The following is a 22086-nucleotide window of genomic DNA, read 5'->3' as shown; positions in this document are numbered from 1 at the left end:
ATAGATTTATAAGTGAAATATAATAAATAGTTTCTAATCATCTAATGTCACGTTATAGGATGATGAGTAACATTATTTTAAACTGAAATAGGATAAGTTTTCTGGCATCTGTCTACTTGTCAATTAGGCAAATGCAAACCATCTTCAAAATTTCCAACATATAAAGTATTAGTAATATCTGTGCACCCTAAAGGATCTGTTGTTTTTGCCAATTGCCACTTCTTCCACGCATCTTGAACTTAAAAATCAAGTCTCAAAAGCACTACGGAGGAAGCTAATTCATGATTTTGTTGAACCAAAATCACTGAATTTATTGCGTTGGATGGTATCAAAGCGTATACTATCCTTAGTTAATGGGATGGTAGTGGACATCTCAATCACCCGCACAGCCTTCCTGAGCCTTTTAATAACTGGAAATAACCTGATTGCAGGGTAGACCATACGACAGATGGGCACGGAGACGAAATTATCCAACGTTATGTTCTTCGGCTAGTTAATATTGTCTGCATTTTGTGGCACCTAAAATGACTGTTCCATTCATTCCTTATTATTAGGATCTGTAGTTATTACACTGATCCTTTCTCTAATGTAATTTAATAGGGCTAGCTGAGACTTGACAAGTTGTTGCGGAAAACCTTTTGATTGCTCAAACTTGTGATCTGGTTTCTTTCAGATACAGTTGGCAGTTGGCACCTTCTACTTCTCTCGCCCTCTCTATTTTTTTTAGAACTAATAAAGACACAAAAAAACTACACAAAGTAAGCTCACAAACTGATGTAGTTTTTTAGAATCTGTTAGATCTATTTTATAATAAAAATAACTTATAATCTGACGTAACACATTAAATCATATCAGTTTGTAAATTTATTTTTGTGTAATCATTTTGTAGCTAATTTTTTTTTCCCTCTTTTGAAACGAGTGAGTTTGGTATTTCAATTGCATAATCACATGAAGTTAAGTGAGTCAGTGATCTATGAAACTACATGGTTTGAGAAAATGATAACATATCGGACTTGTTGACATCCATGTGCTGTCATATCCCTTCAGTGCTTCCACAAGAACCGAATTGTTTCAGAACCACAATGAGCTTCATTTTAGAGTTCCAGTACCATAAAAGAAAGCAAACATGTGATTTCTGGAATTCCCACAATGATTCTGTTTTTATGATTATTTAAAATGCCATGCCAACAAAATTGCTGAGAAATTCAAGATCCTACTCAAAACAAACTGATCCAAATAACCCGATTATCACCGAGAAACATTCACTGTATGCTAACAAAGGTCCTACTAACTCAGATATACATTGACCAAAAGGAGCTTATTGGTTCCTTTTGCATCCCGATCAGCATGAGACCCTGCACCCACGGCTTTAATTGTTGCATAGCCATTTGCTGCATTATACTTCCCAATGCCACCAATAATTGTAATATGAGACTCTGCAACATCAGTCTGATGCACCCCAAAAAATCTCAAGCCGTCCTTAAAGTCAGTACTGGCAAAATATACAGTCATCGCTATGATGTGGCTACTGCCATCCTCTCTGAGCTAGCCACATATATCCCTTTTGCTTTTCCAAGTATTGGGGACATACTGTTGCTCGAACCTTCAACTTTAAATATTTCTTCCTCTATTACTGTCACTGTCCCAAACTCCAGTTCTTAAAGAGTAGCTCTAGCTAGCTGGAAAATATAGGCCAATGCTCGACAAATCGAGCGTTTGAGTGGACAGTCCGGTGCTCGGAATCATGGGATTAGACCCAAGAAGGGGGATTGCTCCCTTAGGGGGGAAAAGGCCTAATGGTTTTTGGAAGGGAAGCTGACCAGTGACTTTGGTGGTTGCTGGTCTTGATGAGGGGTAACTCACATTGAGCACATCTCTCATTAGAAATGTGATTTCGTGGTAATGGGTATGATGGGTTGGTGTTCGATTGCCAATGGTTCTAGCAGAAGATGAGTGGTTGACGATGGCCATGGATAAAAAGAGTAAGCAGGGTATGACTAACATGGAGGGAAGCTTGGCCATTTTCATGGGGGTAGTGATCATGCTTTTGCTTTTGTTGTGTGTTTCTACATTTTATAAAAGTGTAGGGATGGGAGAGTTGGCTTTGTTAGGTTTGGTCTGGTTGGGGTGGTTTGTTGTGGATTTAGTAGATCTTTACAGCAGAAATCATACATATATACATATATATATATATATATTTATATATATATTGGCTTATTTTGTGCAGTGAGATGAGATGAGAATATCTATAAATAATAATGAAATTATTTGAATTAATATATTTTATAGAGTTTTGGAAAACGAGAAAATAAAATTGAATAAAAATATTATTAAGTTAAAATATTATTAAAATATAATTTTTTTCTATTATTTTTGTTTTGATATTTAAAAATTTTGAATTATTTGTTTTATTTTGTTTGGAAGTTTGAAAAAGTGGTAATGATTAGATGAAAAAGTTAAAAAATTTAAATTGAAAAGTGTCTGTGTTTGTGGTATTTGAATATTGAGATGAGATAAGTTGAGAGATCTCGCTTGTTTACATAGATGAAATGGAATGAAAGTTGAAAGTTGAATAAAATATTATTAGAATATATTTTTTTAATTTTTTTTTAGATTTGAAAAAATTGAATTGTTTATTGTATTTTGTATAATATTTTGAGATAATTGTAATAATTAGATAAGATGAAATAATTTGTGAAAACAAACGAGACGCATCTACATGATGAATTATAAACTTGAAGTTGTAGGCCTAATTTGAGATTAGTGCATGTTTGAGATTACGGTAGAAAATATAGCTTATAGTTTTAGGACTTATAGTTTATAACTTAAGTAATAAGTTCTACTATTAAAAAGTTATATTGTTTGGTAACTATAAGTTTAAAACACTTTCAAACATGTTACGTTTGTTTGGAAGCAAATTAAAAAAATGTTTTTTAAGGTAAAAATGACGATTATTTAAATTTTTAAAGATTACGATCATATCCTTGAAAAAAGTTGTAATTATCTTAAAGTTGTATGAGTATTTTCGTCTATTGATAGTCTTTTCAAACTTTGAATTACGTTCCATATTATCCGGAAAAAGCACGTTTGAGAAAAATCATCAAACTCTTTTTCTCAAACGTACTTTTTAATTTATTTAAAATTAAAATATTTTAATATGTAACACCCGAACAATGTAATTTTTCCATTGAAGAGTTTTTAACACTATTTAAGTACTTTTTAAGACTCTTACCACAACCCCAAACAGGCTCTCAGTACATATTTGAGATTACAGTGAAAAATATAGTTTATAGTCTTAGGAATTATAACTTATAATTTAAATAATAAGTTATACTATTAAAAAAGTTATTTACTGTTTGATAACTATATATTTAAAGTACTTTCAAATCTATTATATTTATTTAGAAACAAATTAAAAAAAAATACTTTTTGAGGTAGAAATGATAATTATTTTATTTTTTTAAAATTATAACTATATCTTTAAAAATTTAAAAGTTATAATTATTTAAAAATTATATGAACATTTTCGATCTTTAAATTTTTTTTAAAATTCGAAGTATGCTTCGAATCCAGAAAAAGCACACTTAAAAATTAACATCAAACTTACTTTTTTAATTTATTTAAGATTAAAAATATTTTAATACGTAATACAATGACAACACAAACAGATCCTTAGTTGAGGTGTTCACCACCACCCCACCACCCCCCCCCCCCCCCCCCCCGGGCGGGCGGCGTCACGTACATAAAATCTTCCACATTTATGAAAGTAAATAATTTTGTTCATACGGTTTGGTCGGATTTTATAATTCTGCGCTTTGGAGTGTCCTGCAGCCGATCAGCTTCGTCAAATTCAGCCGTCCGATTATAACAAAAGGCGGTAACCATGGCGTTTCTCATCCCATCCCCAGATTCCCAGAAAACTCCCTTTTAGGTTTTTCACGTCACACACTCAAACACGCAGTCGCAGACCAACCCTTCTCGTCTCTCGTCTGCAACCGTAATCTTCGATTCTTCACCAGGGATCTATTTCGAAAACTCCATAAACCCTTTCCACCAAGTGACCCCCTCTAAAGCCCTAGCCCTAACCCCTATCCCCACTCTAATTCCTGAGTCATGTACCTCTACAGCCTCACTCTCCAGCGAGCCACCGGCATAGTATGCGCCATCAACGGAAGCTTCTCCGGCGGCAAGGCCCAAGAGATTGTTGTCTCCCGCGGCAAGCTCCTCGAGCTTCTTCGACCCGATGACAGCGGTAAGATCCAAACCCTTCTCTCCGTCGAAATTTTCGGTGCCATTAGGTCTTTAGCTCAGTTTAGGCTCACTGGGTCTCAGAAGGACTATATTGTTGTCGGGTCCGATTCGGGCCGGATTGTTATCCTCGACTACAATAAGGAAAAGAATGTTTTTGATAAAATTCACCAAGAAACCTTCGGGAAATCGGGGTGTCGCAGAATAGTTCCGGGCCAGTACTTGGCTACTGATCCGAAGGGTAGGGCGGTGATGATCGGGGCTTGTGAGAAGCAGAAGCTTGTTTATGTGCTGAATAGGGATACAGCAGCGAGGCTGACCATTTCGTCGCCACTGGAGGCGCATAAATCGCATACAATTGTGTACTCCATTTGCGGGGTTGATTGCGGTTTTGATAACCCAATATTTGCCTCCATAGAGTTGGATTACTCCGAGGCGGACCAGGATTCTACTGGGCAGGCAGCAAGTGAGGCCCAGAAGCATTTGACTTTTTATGAGCTTGACTTAGGGCTTAACCATGTGTCTAGGAAGTGGTCGGAGCCAGTTGATAATGGTGCAAATTTGCTTGTTACTGTTCCCGGAGGAGGTGATGGCCCAAGTGGTGTGTTAGTTTGTGCTGAAAATTTTGTGATATATAAGAATCAGGGACACCCGGATGTTAGGGCTGTGATTCCAAGACGTGCAGATCTGCCTGCTGAGCGAGGGGTTCTTATAGTTTCTGCGGCAATGCATAAGCAAAAGGTGATGTTCTTCTTTCTGTTACAAACGGAGTATGGAGATATTTTTAAGGTTACTTTGGACCATGACAATGACCATGTTACAGAACTGAGGATTAAGTACTTTGATACAATTCCGGTTACTGCTTCCATGTGTGTGTTGAAGTCAGGACACTTGTTTGCTGCTTCTGAATTTGGGAATCATGCTTTATATCAGTTCCAGGGGATAGGTGATGATGCTGATGTGGAGTCTTCGTCAGCTACATTGATGGAAACTGAAGAAGGTTTCCAGCCTGTGTTTTTCCAGCCCAGGCGACTTAAGAACCTTCTTAGGATTGACCAAGTTGAGAGCCTGATGCCAATAATGGACATGAAAGTCATAAATCTCTTTGAAGAAGAAACGCCTCAGATATTTACGCTTTGTGGTCGGGGTCCTCGGTCGTCTCTAAGAATTTTAAGACCTGGTTTAGCTATTAGTGAAATGGCTGTGTCGGAGCTTCCTGGTGTGCCAAGTGCAGTTTGGACTGTGAAAAAGAATGTGAATGATGAGTTTGATGCATACATTGTGGTGTCGTTCTCAAACGCGACTCTTGTTCTTTCCATTGGCGAGACAGTTGAAGAAGTTAGTGATAGTGGGTTTCTTGATACTACCCCTTCACTTGCTGTTTCTTTGATAGGTGATGACTCACTCATGCAAGTTCATCCTAATGGCATTAGGCATATTAGGGAGGATGGGCGTATCAATGAGTGGAGGACTCCTGGGAAGAGGACTATTGCTAAGGTTGGCTCTAACAGGCTTCAAGTGGTCATTGCACTTAGTGGTGGCGAAATTGTGTATTTTGAGGTGGATGCCACTGGTCAACTGATTGAGGTTGATAAACACGAAATGTCAGGTGATGTGGCTTGTTTGGACATTGCCCCTATACCTGAAGGAAGGCAGAGGTCTCGTTTCCTTTCAGTTGGTTCATATGACAACACAATTCGTATCTTGTCGTTGGACCCAGAGGATGGTATGCAAATTCTGAGTGTGCAAAGTGTTTCTTCAGCTCCAGAATCTCTCCTTTTTCTTGAAGTCTTAGCATCGGTAGGTGGGGAGGATGGTGCTGATCATCCTGCCAGCCTTTTTCTTAATGCCGGTTTACAGAATGGAGTTTTGTTCAGAACAGTTGTTGATATGGTGACTGGTCAACTTTCTGATTCTCGTTCTCGATTCTTGGGACTGAGAGCCCCAAAGCTCTTTTCTATCATTGTAAGAGGCAAGAGTGCAATGCTTTGCTTGTCAAGTCGACCTTGGCTTGGTTATATTCACCAAGGACATTTTCTTTTAACACCCCTCTCCTATGAGACTCTTGAATATGCAGCATCATTTGCCTCTGACCAATGTGCGGAAGGTGTAGTTGCTGTTGCCGGTGATGCTTTGAGGGTTTTTACTATTGAGAGACTGGGAGAAACGTTCAATGAAACTGTGATTCCCCTAAGGTACACACCAAGGAAGTTTGTGCTTCAACCCAAACGAAAATTGTTGGTAATTATTGAGAGTGATCAAGGAGCATTCCCAGCTGAAGAGCGTGAAGCTGCAAAAAAGGAGTGCTTTGAGGCTGCTGGAATAAGCGAAAATGAAAATGGTAACGTGGAGCCAATGGAGAATGGTGGTGATGAGGACAAAGATGATCCCCTCTCGGATGAGCACTACGGCTATCCCAAGGCAGAATCAGACAGGTGGGTTTCTTGCATTAGAGTTCTTGACCCAAAGACAGCCAGTACAACTTGTCTGCTGGAGCTTCAGGAGAATGAAGCTGCGTTCAGCATATGCACAGTGAATTTCCATGATAAGGAATATGGAACTCTTTTAGCCGTAGGTACCGCAAAGGGACTGCAGTTTTGGCCCAAACGAAGTGTAGCTGCTGGTTTTATTCATATTTATAGGTTTATAGAGGATGGAAGGTCCCTTGAGCTATTGCACAAGACACAAGTGGAAGGTGTTCCAACAGCTTTGTGCCAGTTTCAGGGACGATTACTTGCAGGTATAGGAAATGTTCTCAGATTATATGATTTGGGCAAGAGGAGATTGCTTAGAAAATGCGAGAACAAGCTGTTCCCTAGCTCCATTGTCTCCATTCACACTTACCGTGATCGGATATATGTTGGCGACATTCAAGAGGTATGATTGCTTTTCCTTTTGACGGTGATTGGTTGTATGTTGGAGAAATTCAGCGGAAGCTCTCCTGTTTTTTTTTTTTTTTTCCCCATTTTTGAGTTGTTGCTTGATCAGATATTTAAAAAATAAAAAAATAAAAAATAAAAAAACTTTTTTTAATGGGTGATGGGTTTAGTTGTCATGGCATTCTTTCTCCCTCATGTGAAGCTTTAAGAAGAAACATAGAAAATTGCTATGTTACTCAAATCTCTCCTCATTATTCCACATTGAATTATAAATGTAAGTGAGATTGGTAGCTCTCTGTCTGCTATACTGATAAAAAAATATTGATGTTACGAGTTGTACCGTTTTTTGTGATTTCATATGAGACAGCTTATCTTTGTTACGTGGTTAATTATTCTGGGTTCAATGCCTATCTGTTGGAAAATTCTATACATCATGCCACTATCCCACTTTTATCCCACTATACAAGATGTGTCACATTTAAAAGTTGGATGGTGGTGTGATGTATAGTATTACTCCTATCTGTTGCATGAATAGGGATACTTGTGGTGTTAGATTATGAGTGGATCATTGGTAATACCATTGGGTGGTCACCCTTATCTTATTTGGGTCAGTGCAATTCATATAATTTCGTTTCCCATTCATTTATTTGATTGTGATGCTCTCTGCAGTCATTCCATTACTGCAAGTACAGACGTGATGAGAATCAACTGTATATATTTGCTGATGATAGTGTTCCAAGATGGCTCACTGCATCATACCACATAGATTTCGACACCATGGCAGGTGCAGACAAGTTTGGGAACATGTATTTTGTGCGGTTACCACAGGATGTATCAGATGAGATTGAAGAAGATCCAACTGGCGGGAAAATTAAATGGGAGCAAGGGAAGTTGAATGGAGCTCCCAACAAGGTAGATGAGATTGTGCAGTTTCACATTGGTGATGTGATCACCTGCTTGCAGAAGGCATCTCTAATTCCAGGTGGTGGAGAGTGCCTCCTATATGGCACAGTGATGGGGAGTTTGGGGGCATTGCTAGCATTCACCTCTCGTGACGATGTTGACTTCTTTTCTCACTTGGAGATGTATATGAGGCAGGAACATCCACCTTTGTGTGGAAGAGATCATATGGCTTATAGATCTGCTTATTTTCCAGTCAAGGTGAGCATTTATTATTCTTCCTTTTGTGTTACCTGCTGTCCCATCTATTCAATCATTCAGGATAATCCAGATTTTACGATATTTACATTATTCACTGAGTCTTACGTGTTTTTGTCTTTATGGTAATTTTGTTTTTGATTGGTCATAGCTTTTGTAGGTTTGATATTTCTTAAATAGAGCAAGTGCTTTTGATATCATGAGAGGTTTGATTTCTTATGTTTTGAGAAGTAGACATTATGATGAAAATATTTCACCTGAAGAGTGGCTTTTGGAATGAGTCGAATGATACTTATCAAAAAAGTATATAGCATTTGGCTCAAAGTGGCAGTCTTTTTTAATTTTGTCCCTTTCATAGATATGCACGCTTATCAATGCATTATTAAAAAAAAGTCCTGCGATGAATTGGAGAATTTTTTTTCCTGTTCTATCTTGCTTGCTTACTTGATGTTTTTGGTTCCTTAATTGCCTTGACTTATATTTACTATGAAAATAATGCGGGAAATGCTGAATTATTACTTTGCAGGATGTGATTGATGGGGATCTATGTGAGCAGTTCCCAACACTGCCTCTGGATTTGCAGAGAAAAATTGCAGATGAATTAGATAGAACTCCAGGGGAGATACTGAAGAAGCTGGAAGAAGTTAGAAATAAGATCATTTGAGGAAAAATAGACCTAAAGGTGCCTTTTGTTCGTTCTGTTTATTTATTTGTTATTGTTATGGGTATTATCACCATTTCTTTTTCCTGACCAAAAAAAATTATCTCCATTTCATTTTTCATTTTCTATTTTAAATCTTTGGTTTCATCAATACCTAGCAGCATTGCAGGAGCAGCATATTAGTAGGTACAGTTATAAATTTCCTGATGTTCATGTGATTGATTAGCATGGATGAAGCAGACAGCTGAAAATGTTGTTTACTAAAAGTTGAGCTTTGGAGGGCACATTACATGGTTCTGTTTGCTGAATTCGCCCATATTTGTTTTTTTTTTGTTAAGTAAGAAGATATTTTATTGATATTGAAATAGGCATAATCCAAATACATAAGAAGTATACAAGAAAATACACCTAGTTAGGAACTACAAATGGATACAAGGAAATCATGGAAAGTTGAGACCATTAAAATCTATAACAATGACCCACATAAATAAAGTCTTCAAGTAAAAACTCATAAGTTCTTCCAAAGAGCGCTCGCGATCCTCAAAATCTTGGTCATTCCTCTCCCTCCAAATGCACCAAAGTAGACAAATGGGAACCATCTTCCACACAGCTGCTATCTGGGGTATCCCCATAATCCTGCTCCAACTAGCTAGTAGATCAACCACCCTTCTCTGCATTCTGTATCATATTTTTTGGTTGTGATTTAATGTGGTAGAGGTTTGGGTATGGCTAGGCTTTTGTGGAGTAGGAATTTGGGAAAAGCATTGGAGGTTAGGTTAACTCCCGTGCTTTAGATTTTAATATTCTTGAGGCAGAACATCAGGTCTGGTTTCAGTTTATTAGGGAAGAAAGAAAGAATAATACAAGCCCAGGTAATCCAACCTAGGTTTCCCCAATGTTCTCAGCTTGTAAAGAAGGCAATAACTTCCTGAAAATAAAGGTGTTGGTTTAACTAGTAAACGAACTGTTGTGAAAAAAACTAGCAAACAAACTGTAGACTACTAAAGACGAGATTAAAAAGAAGATAAAAACATAATTAGATTCTGAATAAGGTGTGTTCTTTTTGCAACTGGGTTCGTGGAATTGGAAGATTTGAGTTAGTCAGGGTTTACATTTTGCTCGATCTCATCCATCATTTCTCTGTATTTGCAGATCGCTGTTTTAATCTACATGGATCTGTTTTTCCATTAAAAAAAGGCAATGAGAGATGAGCGTTCCCTATGAGCACCCTTCAGTTTGTTCTTTCCTGACTCTAGAATGAGACACGGACATTAATGTTGGGAAAAGCCAAGCATATTGGAAAAAGAAGGATGCAATCCTCTTAAGTCATATTTATTTCTGATACGCTCTTTGCTTGGAATTTTATTAGGTGACTGTATCTCTATCTGGTGTACGTGTCTTAAGGCCTGCACGGCTATCAGATTTGTTCTTCACTTATGTCGGCCACACATCCGGATGGTAAAACTAAAAAACTTGTATAGTCCAGCAGGATCATGGTGTGTGATTACTGCATGACTCGGTTAGCTTAGAATGTGAAAATGAGACACTGCTGCTGGTAGAAATGATCAAGAGTGACAGGAAGTTCGAGTGTAGTAGCAGTTAAAGTTTGTATTTCCATTTATTCTGGTGGATTTCTCCAAATTGTTCAAGAAGAAAACCTCGCCTTTTCGCATTATATGGCACATTTGTTAAGCACATCACTGTATGTAACTTACTGCTGGGTTCCACGTAAAGTTATCATTTTGTTTTCGATTGTCGGGCTCTTGGTTCTTTTTAGTTTGTAACAGGCACTTAATTTACGACGTGCTGCTAGCAATGATGTGTGGATGTGTGGTGATCGTGAAGTAAAATGGGCATTAGTAGCCCACCTCCATCCAGAAAAAAGGAGAAGGGAAAGAGGGATGTTTCCTTTTTGGTGGGTGTGTATTATAGTCAAAGAACTTTTTGTGAAGATTTGATGATATTTCAACACTTTTATTTTTTTTTTAAATCTTTTTAGTGGAATTTGTTTTTAAACCTTCAACTTACGACTTATTGCCTCTTTTTATAAAACTTCTCAATTCATCTCATCTCATCATTACAATTTTTTTAAAGTTTCATACAAAATAAAATAAACAATTTAATTTTTTAAAATTTTAAAATAAAATTAATATTAAAAAAATATTTTATAATAATATTTTATTTAATTTTCATTTTTCATCTTAATTCATCTTTATATAAATGTCACTTACGAAAATAAACGAGTTCTACATAACACAACGCACAGGCAGAAGCAGGCCTTGGCGAGGTAAAATATTACGGGACATTCGTTATACACATGAAACACCAATCATCAGCAGTTCTCTGGGATTTGCTCAGTCTTTGCCCAATCGTTCTCATGCTTCCACTCCCACTCCAACCTCGGATTTCCAACGGCGAATCTCTCCTCTAACCAACCAATGATGTCTGAAAACACGATGTCCGTGTTCTCCGGTGGCTCTCCGTAGAGTAGACCGTGCCACATGCCTGGATACAACTTAATTGTCTTGTCGGTGCTTGAGGCCACGTCATGGAGCAGTTTGCTCACTGATTTGTCTGTCACTTTGTCATCATCCCCGTGGAGGACTATAAATGGTAATGAAACCTAAACAAATCCCCCCAAATTAAAAAGACAAAACCCCATTAACATTTTCAGGCCTCAGATTTGATTAAAATCGTAATACTACTTGTCATAGAGAAAGAAAAACACAGAAAAAGTAACAAACCTCTGGAAGTCTATTCTCAATCCCGGAACTGAGCCTGAGAAGTTCGAAGCCGGTTTTCAAGCGAGGCCGGCCTTTATAGCAATATGGGTTCGCTCTAACCTGTTGTTATGTTATCATTAACGGTTAGTTCCCAATTGGTACTGTTGACAAGCACGAAATAGAAAGCGATGATTTATTATAATTAATTTATTAATTTATTTTTAAAGGAAGGAGAAGCAAGAGGGTGGAGATATACCTGTTTTCTTGTCTCGGGTACTTTAAAGGCGACGTCAATGATATCTTGTGTTGGGATTATTTTCCATTTTGGAATTACATTGCAAAGTAGTGTCAAAATGGAAATCACAACTGCAGGTGGTCTCATGTCATCTGCAATCTGTCAAATGATATAGAATCGAAAACAAAATTAAAACAAAGTCCCAATTGCAAAAATAATATTATAAAAAAATGGAGTTAAATATTGCAACATGCCCAATATATTAAACATTCCTCAACATACACACTTCATGACTGTATCTAACATTACTTATATTTAAAAATCATATCTTATCTAATTTGTTGAAAAGCTCAAATATGAGTTGGATTATTATTAATTAATGTTCACAAGGGGATCCAGATTTGCCCACCCAATGAAGGACATTAAAATATGTACTCATCATCGGTCAACAAGATCCGTTATACCTGAGATTTTGTAGCTGTCAAAAGCGACTAGAGCCATGTTTTTTTGTCACAAAAGCATTACCAAACCAATTATCTCTTATTCTATATATAATTTCTATTTACATTTTTTTTAAAAGGTAAATTAATACACATGGAACGAAGACTTTAATGTTATTAATATATTCAATCACTATTCTCTCTCCTTTTTTTTTTTTTTTTCCTGGTCACGTTGAATGACTATTTAAACCAAATCGTTTTGAATATTGCGTACCTAACAAAAAAAACAAAAGTTGCCAACTTTTGTATTGATTCCGGTTATATATGAAAACAAAGGTGAAAAAATTTCCAATTTCTACCAACCCTGTGATAACTATTTGACAATGACAGCCATTGGAGCCCTATTTCTTTCTCCTCATGCTATATATGCTATTACTAAGGATCTATCAGCCACAACTGACTGGACCCATTTCATTGCATTTAGTCAAATTAAATTTTGTTGTTTTGATATTATCTTTGACACCAATTACATGTCACATGCTTGCCAAATAATTTTGTAATCATTAGTTATTTGTAAAATTTCAGAATGATTTTTAAATAATTTAAATGAGTTATTCTATTCAACAACCTTATATAATACACCTGTTAAGAGAAAAAAAAATAGGTATATAGCATAAGACTGTTAAATAGATTTATTTATTTATTTATTTAAAGGGCCAATATCAAACCTTATAAAGAGATTTTTTTTATTTTTTTTTCTGGCAAAAATGTTTAAACAAAAGTGATATGAAGGTATGAACCACTCGTTCTACTCTGGAAGGAAAAAGAGCTAAACAACTCGAAATTGGACCAACTTATCTGGAGAAGCACACAATGTCAGACGGACTTTTTCGCACAATCCAGATCAACAAATGGAGATGTAGGCATTGATGGTAAAAGACATAAAGATAGACACAACACAAACTCCAAAAGAATAAAGTAGATGTCAGATTTGAGGACCATATTATATTAATATATACCTTACACATGGGAGCAACCAAGACAGCACCATCCCAGTAGTCTGGCTTCTTCCTGTGCAGTAGCAGAACCATGGCCCCTCCCAAGGACTCCCCCAACAAATATCTCATCTTCCCTCTATTCTCTTTTTTTTCTGAAATATCAACCACATAAAAAATATAAAGAAAATATTCTAGATATAAAGAAATTAAATATATAATTATAAAATAAATTTTATAAAATCATATTAATTTATAAATTTATTTTATATAATTTTTTTAATTATAAAAAATATATATACCTTAGTATTTTTCTCCCACCAAACACAAAGGAAGACCCAAAAAAAGGCTACTAAAAATCAGAGAAGTTTTATTGAACTTTGATATTTTCCAAGGAAATTTTCCTTGTGATAAGGAGAGAGTGGTTTCTGACCACATAAGCTTAACATGCGGAATCAGATTGAAATCTTTCTTATAATTAATTAATTATCTATATATATATATATATCCATGTTTTTCGTATATGCTCAAAGAGATCAGTAAAATCTGACCACATATGGTAGTAAAATGATCAGAGCAGTCATCCGCGACATCGTCAAAGTTGTTAACATAGCCAGCCAGTCCTCCTGATTTTCCATGGCCTTCATAGTCTATCCCATAAACTGCAAAGCCAGCCTTCACAAGCCTTGTTGCGGTACCTAATCCAATTAACCACAATCATATATAATATTTTGGTCTAAAAAATATACGGGATTATATCAAGTGGATGAACAAATATATACATACTGTTCATGGTGATGCTGCATTCCATGGCATAACCATGGCATATGAAAATCAAGGCTTTCGGTTCTTTATTTGCTGGAAGCCATCTGCATGTGAAAATCTTCATTTTACGCGAATTCGTTATATACTCCTGGAAAGTTTTCAGAAACAAAAACAAAATCAATCACAATATTTATTCCAAACACATGCATAATTCAGAAATATATCAAAATCAAAATCGATATATCAAAAACCAGGCTAACCTCTTCGTATACAACACCTTCGGTTTCATGCGCCTGTGCCTGCAAACGTACATAAAAACAAGCAGAGAATATCAATATCAAAACGCTCGTCGTGTGTGCATGGGAGAGCAAAATACCGTATGGTCGAGAGAGAAACAAACCATAATGATCAAGCTGGAGCAGATGCTAGGGACTTCAGAAGAAACCGATGGCGATCTTACGTCTACCCAAAATATGAAGAAGAGATTCAAGAGAAGAAGGGAGAGTTATAATAGAAGAGAAAGTAAAGAAAGGTGAATAAAAGACCGGAATATCTGAATTGGATGGGAACGGGAACGATGTAATTCTATTAGTAAAAGGAAAGAGAGGAGGAGAAAGAGGAGTGAGGAAACGCCCTAGCTACAAGTCTGAACTCTGTTTATATACGGCCAAAAATAATCCTACCCTTCATGTCCAATCGATCTTACGTGTATCTTATCTACCGGTCCTCGCTCACTTTGGGCTGCGTTCGAATGTCAATTGAGTTAATACTCTTTAAATAATAATAGTAAAATAAATTGATAAAATGAATTCTATACAGTCTACAGTTTAAATATATTTAGATATTAAAATAAATTAAAATATATTTATGAAAAGTTAAAAAAGATTATAAATTTTATATATAAAAATATTTTTAGTAGAGATAAAATTAATAATCTGATAATTAAATATTTAAATATTATAAGAAATCTAAATCTGATCCAATGCAATCTAAGTTATCAACCAAACGAGCCTATAAAAGGGCTGCCCGCCAAAACAGAGAAAGCTGAATGAATAAAATCGAGGATCATGAATATTTCAATTTGTTATTCGAATTTAACGGAGTCAAAGAGATAAACGTATAAAATTATATTTATTATTAATTATTTAAATATTTTAAACAATATTAAATGAATAATAAATATTATGGCATCCAATCATATCTTTATATCCGGTACCAATTGAGATCCTCGAGTTTTAAAAGAGATATTTTTTAAAAGATCAAAGGAATTTTGTATTTAATAATATATATTATGACAATTTAATACATATATATAAATTTAATAATAATAATTGAAATGAAATTAGTATGATCATGCCTTCCTCTTAGTAGTTAATAAATTTCCAATAATGTCATGTCAATCTATATATATATATATATATTTGTCGGTTGATTTGGCATACTAATTAATATGACAATCGACGTCCCTTTTCCAGAACGTAACTTGGCTTAGTTGACTTGTGGATTTATACCATTAATTATCCATATAGGTATAAATATATATATATATATATTATATTATTATGTAGTTATTTTGTAGTGCGTTTGAATGTTAAATTGAATTGAATTGAGTTGAGATGATAAAATATTATTTATTTTTATTATTATTATTATTTTAAAAAAAATAAATTATTTATTATATTTTATATTGAGATTTAAAAAAATTATAAGATTAATTGAAATGAATTTATTTTACAAATAAAGCCGAATGGTCAAAGTGAGTGAGCCCGGTTATTGCGTACGTTTGAGATTCAGTAACTTAAAAAAACCAGTTAAAAAAACTAGTTAAAGAACAGATCACAAGAAACTAACGAATTGATTTGGCACGTAAGCAATATCATGCGTACTTTCAACTAACGAATTGATCTGTCTCTCCTATATTATTATTATTATTTATTACGAGGTGTCGTCCAGTTTTATATGCTATAGTTTATTGCCAGACTCTTAAAAATTCTTATGAGAAAACCGGTCCCTTTCATTATTTTTATATGAAAAATGCTTGTTGCAAGTGCTTAATATAAACGGCATATAAATGTGATTGACGTGAAAATACTTAATAAGAGAGACCGAATTGATGAGAAGAGCTAAGGAGAGAGAGATCAAACTGATGAGAGAGAAAAAATTTATTTTAAATCTGATATGGCATGGACGACTGCACGTCAGTTGTATCTATCGACTATATATAGAAGAATTATTTTTATATACACACATTGTATATGTCTATGATCTGTTTTAATTCCTTGATTTTATTATATCGAGAAAATCAAGTGAAGACCTCGTCGTTTATATATATATATATATATTGCATCATATCAGAAAGAAGTTAATTAATGCCTATTTGCTTTCAAGGTTAAAATTTAAAATTTTGAAAATTTTTGATCTTATTATTATAATTTTTTTAAATTTTTATATAAAATAAAATAAATAATTCAATTTTTTTAAATTTTAAAATAAAAATAATATTAAAATTTTTTTAATTTTTTAATTTTAATCTCAATTTATTTTATTTTTAAAAACAAACTAGGCCTAAACTTAGTCCCGCACGTACGTAGTTCATTCATTTCGGGATCGATATCATGTAACGATGTTGAAATTCAAGCGCGTACACGAGGACATGATGGACCGCATGCTAGCTTTGACCAGCCACCTCTCATGTCACGCTTTTGATTTCCCAGGGGCCACGGATCTCCACTGAGCTCCTTTTACAAAACACTGTCCTGCGTGGATTTCTCAGCTGGATAACGTTGAATTTAGACTTTTCTTTCTTCATCCTGTGAAAAAAATGCGGTCTACATGTCTTTTGCGCGCGCTCTCTCTCTCTCTCTCTCTAGTATTAAGCTTCTTTGTATTTAAAATTTATTTTAATTTATTTCATCTCATTATTATAATTTTTTAAAATTTTTACATAAAATATAATAAATAATTCAACTTTTTTAAATTTTAAAATAATTTTATCAAATTCTTACATAAAATATAATAAATAATTCAATTTTTATTTTACTATTCACAAAATTATAAACCATCTCAACTCATAATCCAAACCACTTCTTAGACTTTATCATTATTTTTCCCTATGTGAGAAAATCAGAAAACTGTATATATACTAAAACTATTTTTCCCAAGTAATTATGTTTCTACGTACGTACCCAGGAGAAGATATTTATACTGGAAAAAATTTAACTGTAAACGATTTTATGCACTAATACGCACATTCATTCAATATGATTGGTAGAAAATAAATTTTATTGAAAATATTACTAATTTAAATTTAGAATATGAAGATAATAATATTAGTACGTAGATTAATACACAAACTTACTTGTACATAACAAAATTATTTATACTAACTCATGATGATCAGTGCATTATATATCCAGATCGAAGACATATATAACAATTATTATTTCTGCATGTATTATATATTAATAACATGAATTTATTTTTAAGTTATGCCATGCATCAAATTCATGATCATCATGCCATGTCGATTGATGCAAGTGTTTGGGATATTATGTGTGTCCCCATTCAAAGAAACGTACACATATTTAACGTACGAGGAGGGGTGGCAGTTGCAGTCTTTAAATGCTAGCAGCGTCACCAAGCTAGCTGTAATATTTTGGCTGATAACAGTCTTATTCATCAACAAGTTGTAGCCAATTAATTAATCAGGGCCATCCATTAGCATGCCTTAATATTATCTGTTCCTTCCAAGAAATTAATTTCTTTCTTTCTTCTTATTAATTTATTGATTAAGAAATTTAGCAGCAATCTTATCAAGAAGAAAATCGAATTCGAGATAAATTAGATTACAAGGAAGACTTCAACAGAGAGAGAAGTGCTGTCATTTTCTTCTACTCACATGGCTAGACAGCTGACTGTTCAATAACGAAACAAAAACAAAATCAGACTTTTAAGGTTTGTTTGGATATTGAATTGAATTAAATTAAAATAATAAAATATTATTAAAATATTATTTATTATTATTATTATTTTATAATTTTAAAAAAATAAATTATTTATTAAAGTTTATATTAAAATTTTAAAAAATTATAATAATGAATTGAGATAAATTAAAATAATGAAAAAGAGTGCTTCTCTCTTCAATGCAACCTGATCAACATGTCATTTCATCTTAAATAAAAGTATTCTTGGTCTTATTTATTGACGCGACGCATTAGTAAATTAATCACTTAAATATATAGTCATTTAAAATTATGTATATATGCACATTAACTCCCGAATGAAAGCTGTAGATTGAGATGTTAATGGTGAATTAGTCAGAGATAAGTTATAACAACGAATGACCCATAACCAAACCATATTAATCATGTCTTATAATAGTAGGATGGGACTCCGACTTTCTTTGTTTATCATTTTGGCATGGCCACCCACCCTTTGATTTTTGTAGAATTTCTCTTGAAGAAAAATCGTATTCCCTCCTCCATCCGGTCGAGCCCAAATACTAATTCTAAGCCCACCAAAGGAGCCCAGCCCGATCATATATACATCTAAACCCATAAGGCAGATCTTTCATTTTTCTAGGGTTTCATTCGAAGAGACACAGCTCAGCCGCGGGGAAGCTCCGAGACGCAGATATGGGTACGCGGGGAAGAAGCCCTAATCTCTATTGCTTCTTTACATATTTCCCAAATGCCTTCCTATTATTTCTTACTTTGGTTTCTTGTTCTTCGAAGAACATGTTTCTTCTGTTTCTGATTTCCGTGTTATTATTGCAATTTTGCTTGTTGAAATGAACACAGCGAGAATCAAGGTCCACGAGCTGCGTCAGAAAACCAAGGCAGACCTGCTGAGCCAGCTTAAGGATCTCAAGGCTGAGCTTGCCCTCCTCCGCGTCGCCAAGGTCACCGGTGGTGCACCCAACAAGCTATCCAAGATGTACACTTTATCTCTCTCTCATTTTTTTCCTCTTGCATTTGTTTCAAAATGCAAGTACTTATTTCTGGTTCTAATGTGTTTTGTTTTTTCTTGGTGGTACAGAAAGGTGGTGAGGCTGTCAATTGCGCAGGTGTTGACGGTGATCTCGCAGAAGCAGAAGGAGGCTCTGAGGGAAGTTTACAAGAAGAAGAAGTACCTGCCTCTCGATCTGCGTCCCAAGAAGACCAGGGCAATTCGGCGAAGGCTTACCAGGCACCAGGTCAGTGTCTTTCCTTTGATAAAATCCCCCAGTTTAGTCTCTTATATTATGCACGATTCTGGTTCATATATTTTAGTTATTCGAATTATAATGATGCACGGCAATGCTATAAAGTTTACGAACGTTTTAAGAGTACTACTCGTACATTGTTTCTTGTATTCTAGGTTTATAATTAGCAATGTGTAGAGGTTTATAATTAGCATGTTTATACTTGTGCTTTTGAAATTTGAACTTGCCTTGCTACCTGATTTGATTTTGTTTCGTTCTATTTGAACAGGCATCATTGAAGACTGAGCGGCAGAAGAAGAGGGAGATGTATTTTCCCTTGAGGAAGTATGCCATCAAGGTTTAGGGTGTAGGACCTTTGCTTGAAAGATTTACGTTCCTTAATATTAGAAATCCATTTTGTTGACAATTTTGGTGTGTGTTAACTCATAATTTCTGGTGGGTGGACTTAATCTTATGTTCACGATTCATGTTTTATAAGTTGGGGTTAGTTTAATCCTAAGTGAGATGAGTTTATCGGGCATATTTGAAGTATGAATTATGTTCTTTGGTAAAAGTCTTATAATGTTTGCTCATGCTCTTTTATTGACGTATTATTCGGGATTGATTTACCAGTGAATGTATATAGTTTGTAGTCTCTAGCAGAGTTTGAAGCGGTTAATGGCGATGGCTGTCTGATGCTTAATTAGAGAGAGCTCGTTGTGGAGAATGGATAATTCCCGATAGTTAACCATTTCGTCTGTTTAGGGATGCACTAGCTTTCATTGAATAATGATATATATATTTACATTTCTTTTTATAATTTTTTACACAATTATATTTTAAATCCAGTGTTTTTATTAAATCAGCTTTATAAGTTATTTTATAAAAATTGTCTATTTGATGTAAAGTGAGGTGTATAATTTTCCCTCATGAAAATGTGGCATCTATGCTTTGGCTCCAAGCCCTGTTCCACCAAAATCAAAAAATTCCTTCGGCTCATAGGAATTTCCACTCAAGGGAGGAGGATAGCTTGGTTTGGACTCGTAATACCTCTGGGAAATTCACTGTAAGATCTGCCTTATGCAGCAATCATTTCAAACTCCACTAAGCATCAATCACATGGACATGGAAAAATGTATGGAATCTTAAAATTTAAGACAGACTAAAATTGTTTACTTGGAAAGTCTTGAATAACATCATTCCCTGAAAACATGTCTTCCCCTAAATGAGAGAGTCAAACTGCTTGCCCAATCTGCATTTCTGTGGAAGAAACACTCGCTCATCTATTCCTTAATTGCATTTTCTTGAGAGTTCTTTAGAGACATTCTCCTTGGTCCCTAAACAGTAATTGCTTTGTTAATCTTGGAATTACAAATTGGATAAAATGTATCCTTTCTCATGAGGAGCACCAGTTTCAAATCTTTGCCATTGTTGCCATGGATAGCATCTGGTTTTTAAGGAATAAGATTGTGCATGAATCCATTAATTCAACTGTGGAAAATTTTGTTGATAATGCTCTAAAGATTTTCAAAGATCATAGAGATGCATGGGGCAGTAAGCAAATGACTAGCCTTCTGAAGTGGAAGGCCATACCAAAGGGCCATTATTTGCTAACTTTTGGTGTAGCTGTGAGAATTAGAGGCAGTACTACTGCAGCTGTTTGCAAATCAGAGGAAGGTACTCTAGTTTTTGTCTTCACCAGCTTGATCAAAAGTCAAAATTCAAACCAAGGTGACGCCACAACTATGTACAGAGGCATCAGAGAAGCAAAAGCTCAGCATATAATGAATATCACAATTGATGGAGACTCACAAGTGGCAATAGACGCGACACAAATACCTGAAAATAGTGCAAACTGGACTATAGAACCTATAGCCAGAGACACAAGACTTCTCTTAAACTCCTTTGAAAGCTGGAGCTTAAGGAAAGAAAATACATTGCGAATATAATCGATGCGCACTTTCAATTGCGCAATGGTGCGCAATGGGCTGCTTCCAACAATATGTATGGAAGTATACCTCTAACATCTAGTCCATCCTGCATGTTGGATTTCCATAGTGGGAAAGACCTACTCTATCAATTCGTAATAGTGCTGGATCTTGTAAGTTTATGATTTGCTTAAAAAAAATGTGGCATCTATGCACATGCTCCGACAAGTTTTATGTATGTTTTCTAATCATAATCATTTCCTTGTGTCATCTCTTTTGTGCTCTGTTATTATCATATTTCCTTGATGAAGCTTTTCCTATTACATAGAATGTTGGCTTTGAAAAAATTCTTGGTCTACCTGGGTTTGAAGTAAGAGTGTTAAAAAGTGTTTAAATGGTTTTAGAAGTTCTTTAATGGAAAATTTCGGTTTTTTTTATGTTACATATTAAAGTACTTTTAATTTCAAATAAGCTAAAAAGCATGTTTGACTTCAAATGTGCCTTTTCAGATAATGCGAAACGTAATTCGAATTTTTAAAAGATTATCAATAGATGAAAATATCTATACAACTTTCGAATAATTACATATGGTCATAATTTTTAAAAATTCAAATAAACGTCATTTCTATTTTAAAATACACTTTTATTAATTTGTTTGAAAGTGTTTTAAATATATGGCTACTAAAAAATAAATAATTTTTTAATAATAAAACTTATTACTTAAATTATAAGTTATAAGTCCTAAATCTATAAATTATATTTCTCATCGTACTTCCAAACATGTACTCTATCTTTCCCATTTTGGCCGTCCCAATATTTCTAGGACAGGGTATAACGTTTTGTTATGTTATTTTCTTTCAAGGATCAATATC

The 22086-nt window shown here is 34.7% G+C and overlaps 3 protein-coding genes across 3 annotated transcripts; 2 read left to right on the top strand and 1 right to left on the bottom strand.

Moving 5' to 3' along the window:
• Positions 1 to 3701: 3701 nt before the first annotated feature.
• LOC121248685 (spliceosome-associated protein 130 A-like) lies at positions 3702 to 10696 on the top strand. The gene is made up of 4 exons (XM_041147594.1): positions 3702 to 7125; positions 7797 to 8288; positions 8812 to 8967; positions 10099 to 10696. Exons 1-3 carry the CDS (start codon positions 4114 to 4116, stop codon positions 8947 to 8949), a joined length of 3642 nt encoding a protein of 1213 aa, XP_041003528.1. The 5' UTR covers positions 3702 to 4113; the 3' UTR covers positions 8950 to 8967; positions 10099 to 10696.
• Positions 10697 to 11143: 447 nt separating this feature from the next.
• Positions 11144 to 14753, bottom strand: LOC121250227 (caffeoylshikimate esterase-like). The gene is made up of 8 exons (XM_041149629.1): positions 14505 to 14753; positions 14365 to 14403; positions 14126 to 14252; positions 13891 to 14037; positions 13364 to 13494; positions 11926 to 12063; positions 11691 to 11789; positions 11144 to 11569 (listed from the first exon to the last, which is right to left on the bottom strand). The coding sequence occupies exons 1-8, from the start codon at positions 14505 to 14507 to the stop codon at positions 11279 to 11281; spliced, it is 975 nt and encodes a 324-aa protein (XP_041005563.1). The 5' UTR covers positions 14508 to 14753; the 3' UTR covers positions 11144 to 11278.
• A 3846-nt stretch (positions 14754 to 18599) lies between these two features.
• LOC121240985 (60S ribosomal protein L35-like) lies at positions 18600 to 19879 on the top strand. The gene is made up of 4 exons (XM_041138511.1): positions 18600 to 18742; positions 18904 to 19039; positions 19142 to 19298; positions 19576 to 19879. The coding sequence occupies exons 1-4, from the start codon at positions 18739 to 18741 to the stop codon at positions 19648 to 19650; spliced, it is 372 nt and encodes a 123-aa protein (XP_040994445.1). The 5' UTR covers positions 18600 to 18738; the 3' UTR covers positions 19651 to 19879.
• The last annotated feature ends 2207 nt before the right edge of the window (positions 19880 to 22086 follow it).

This window comes from Juglans microcarpa x Juglans regia, chromosome 1D (genome assembly GCF_004785595.1).
Source record: "Juglans microcarpa x Juglans regia isolate MS1-56 chromosome 1D, Jm3101_v1.0, whole genome shotgun sequence".
Classification (NCBI taxonomy): Eukaryota; Viridiplantae; Streptophyta; class Magnoliopsida; order Fagales; family Juglandaceae; genus Juglans; species Juglans microcarpa x Juglans regia.
This window is presented reverse-complemented; position numbering and strand designations above follow the sequence as displayed.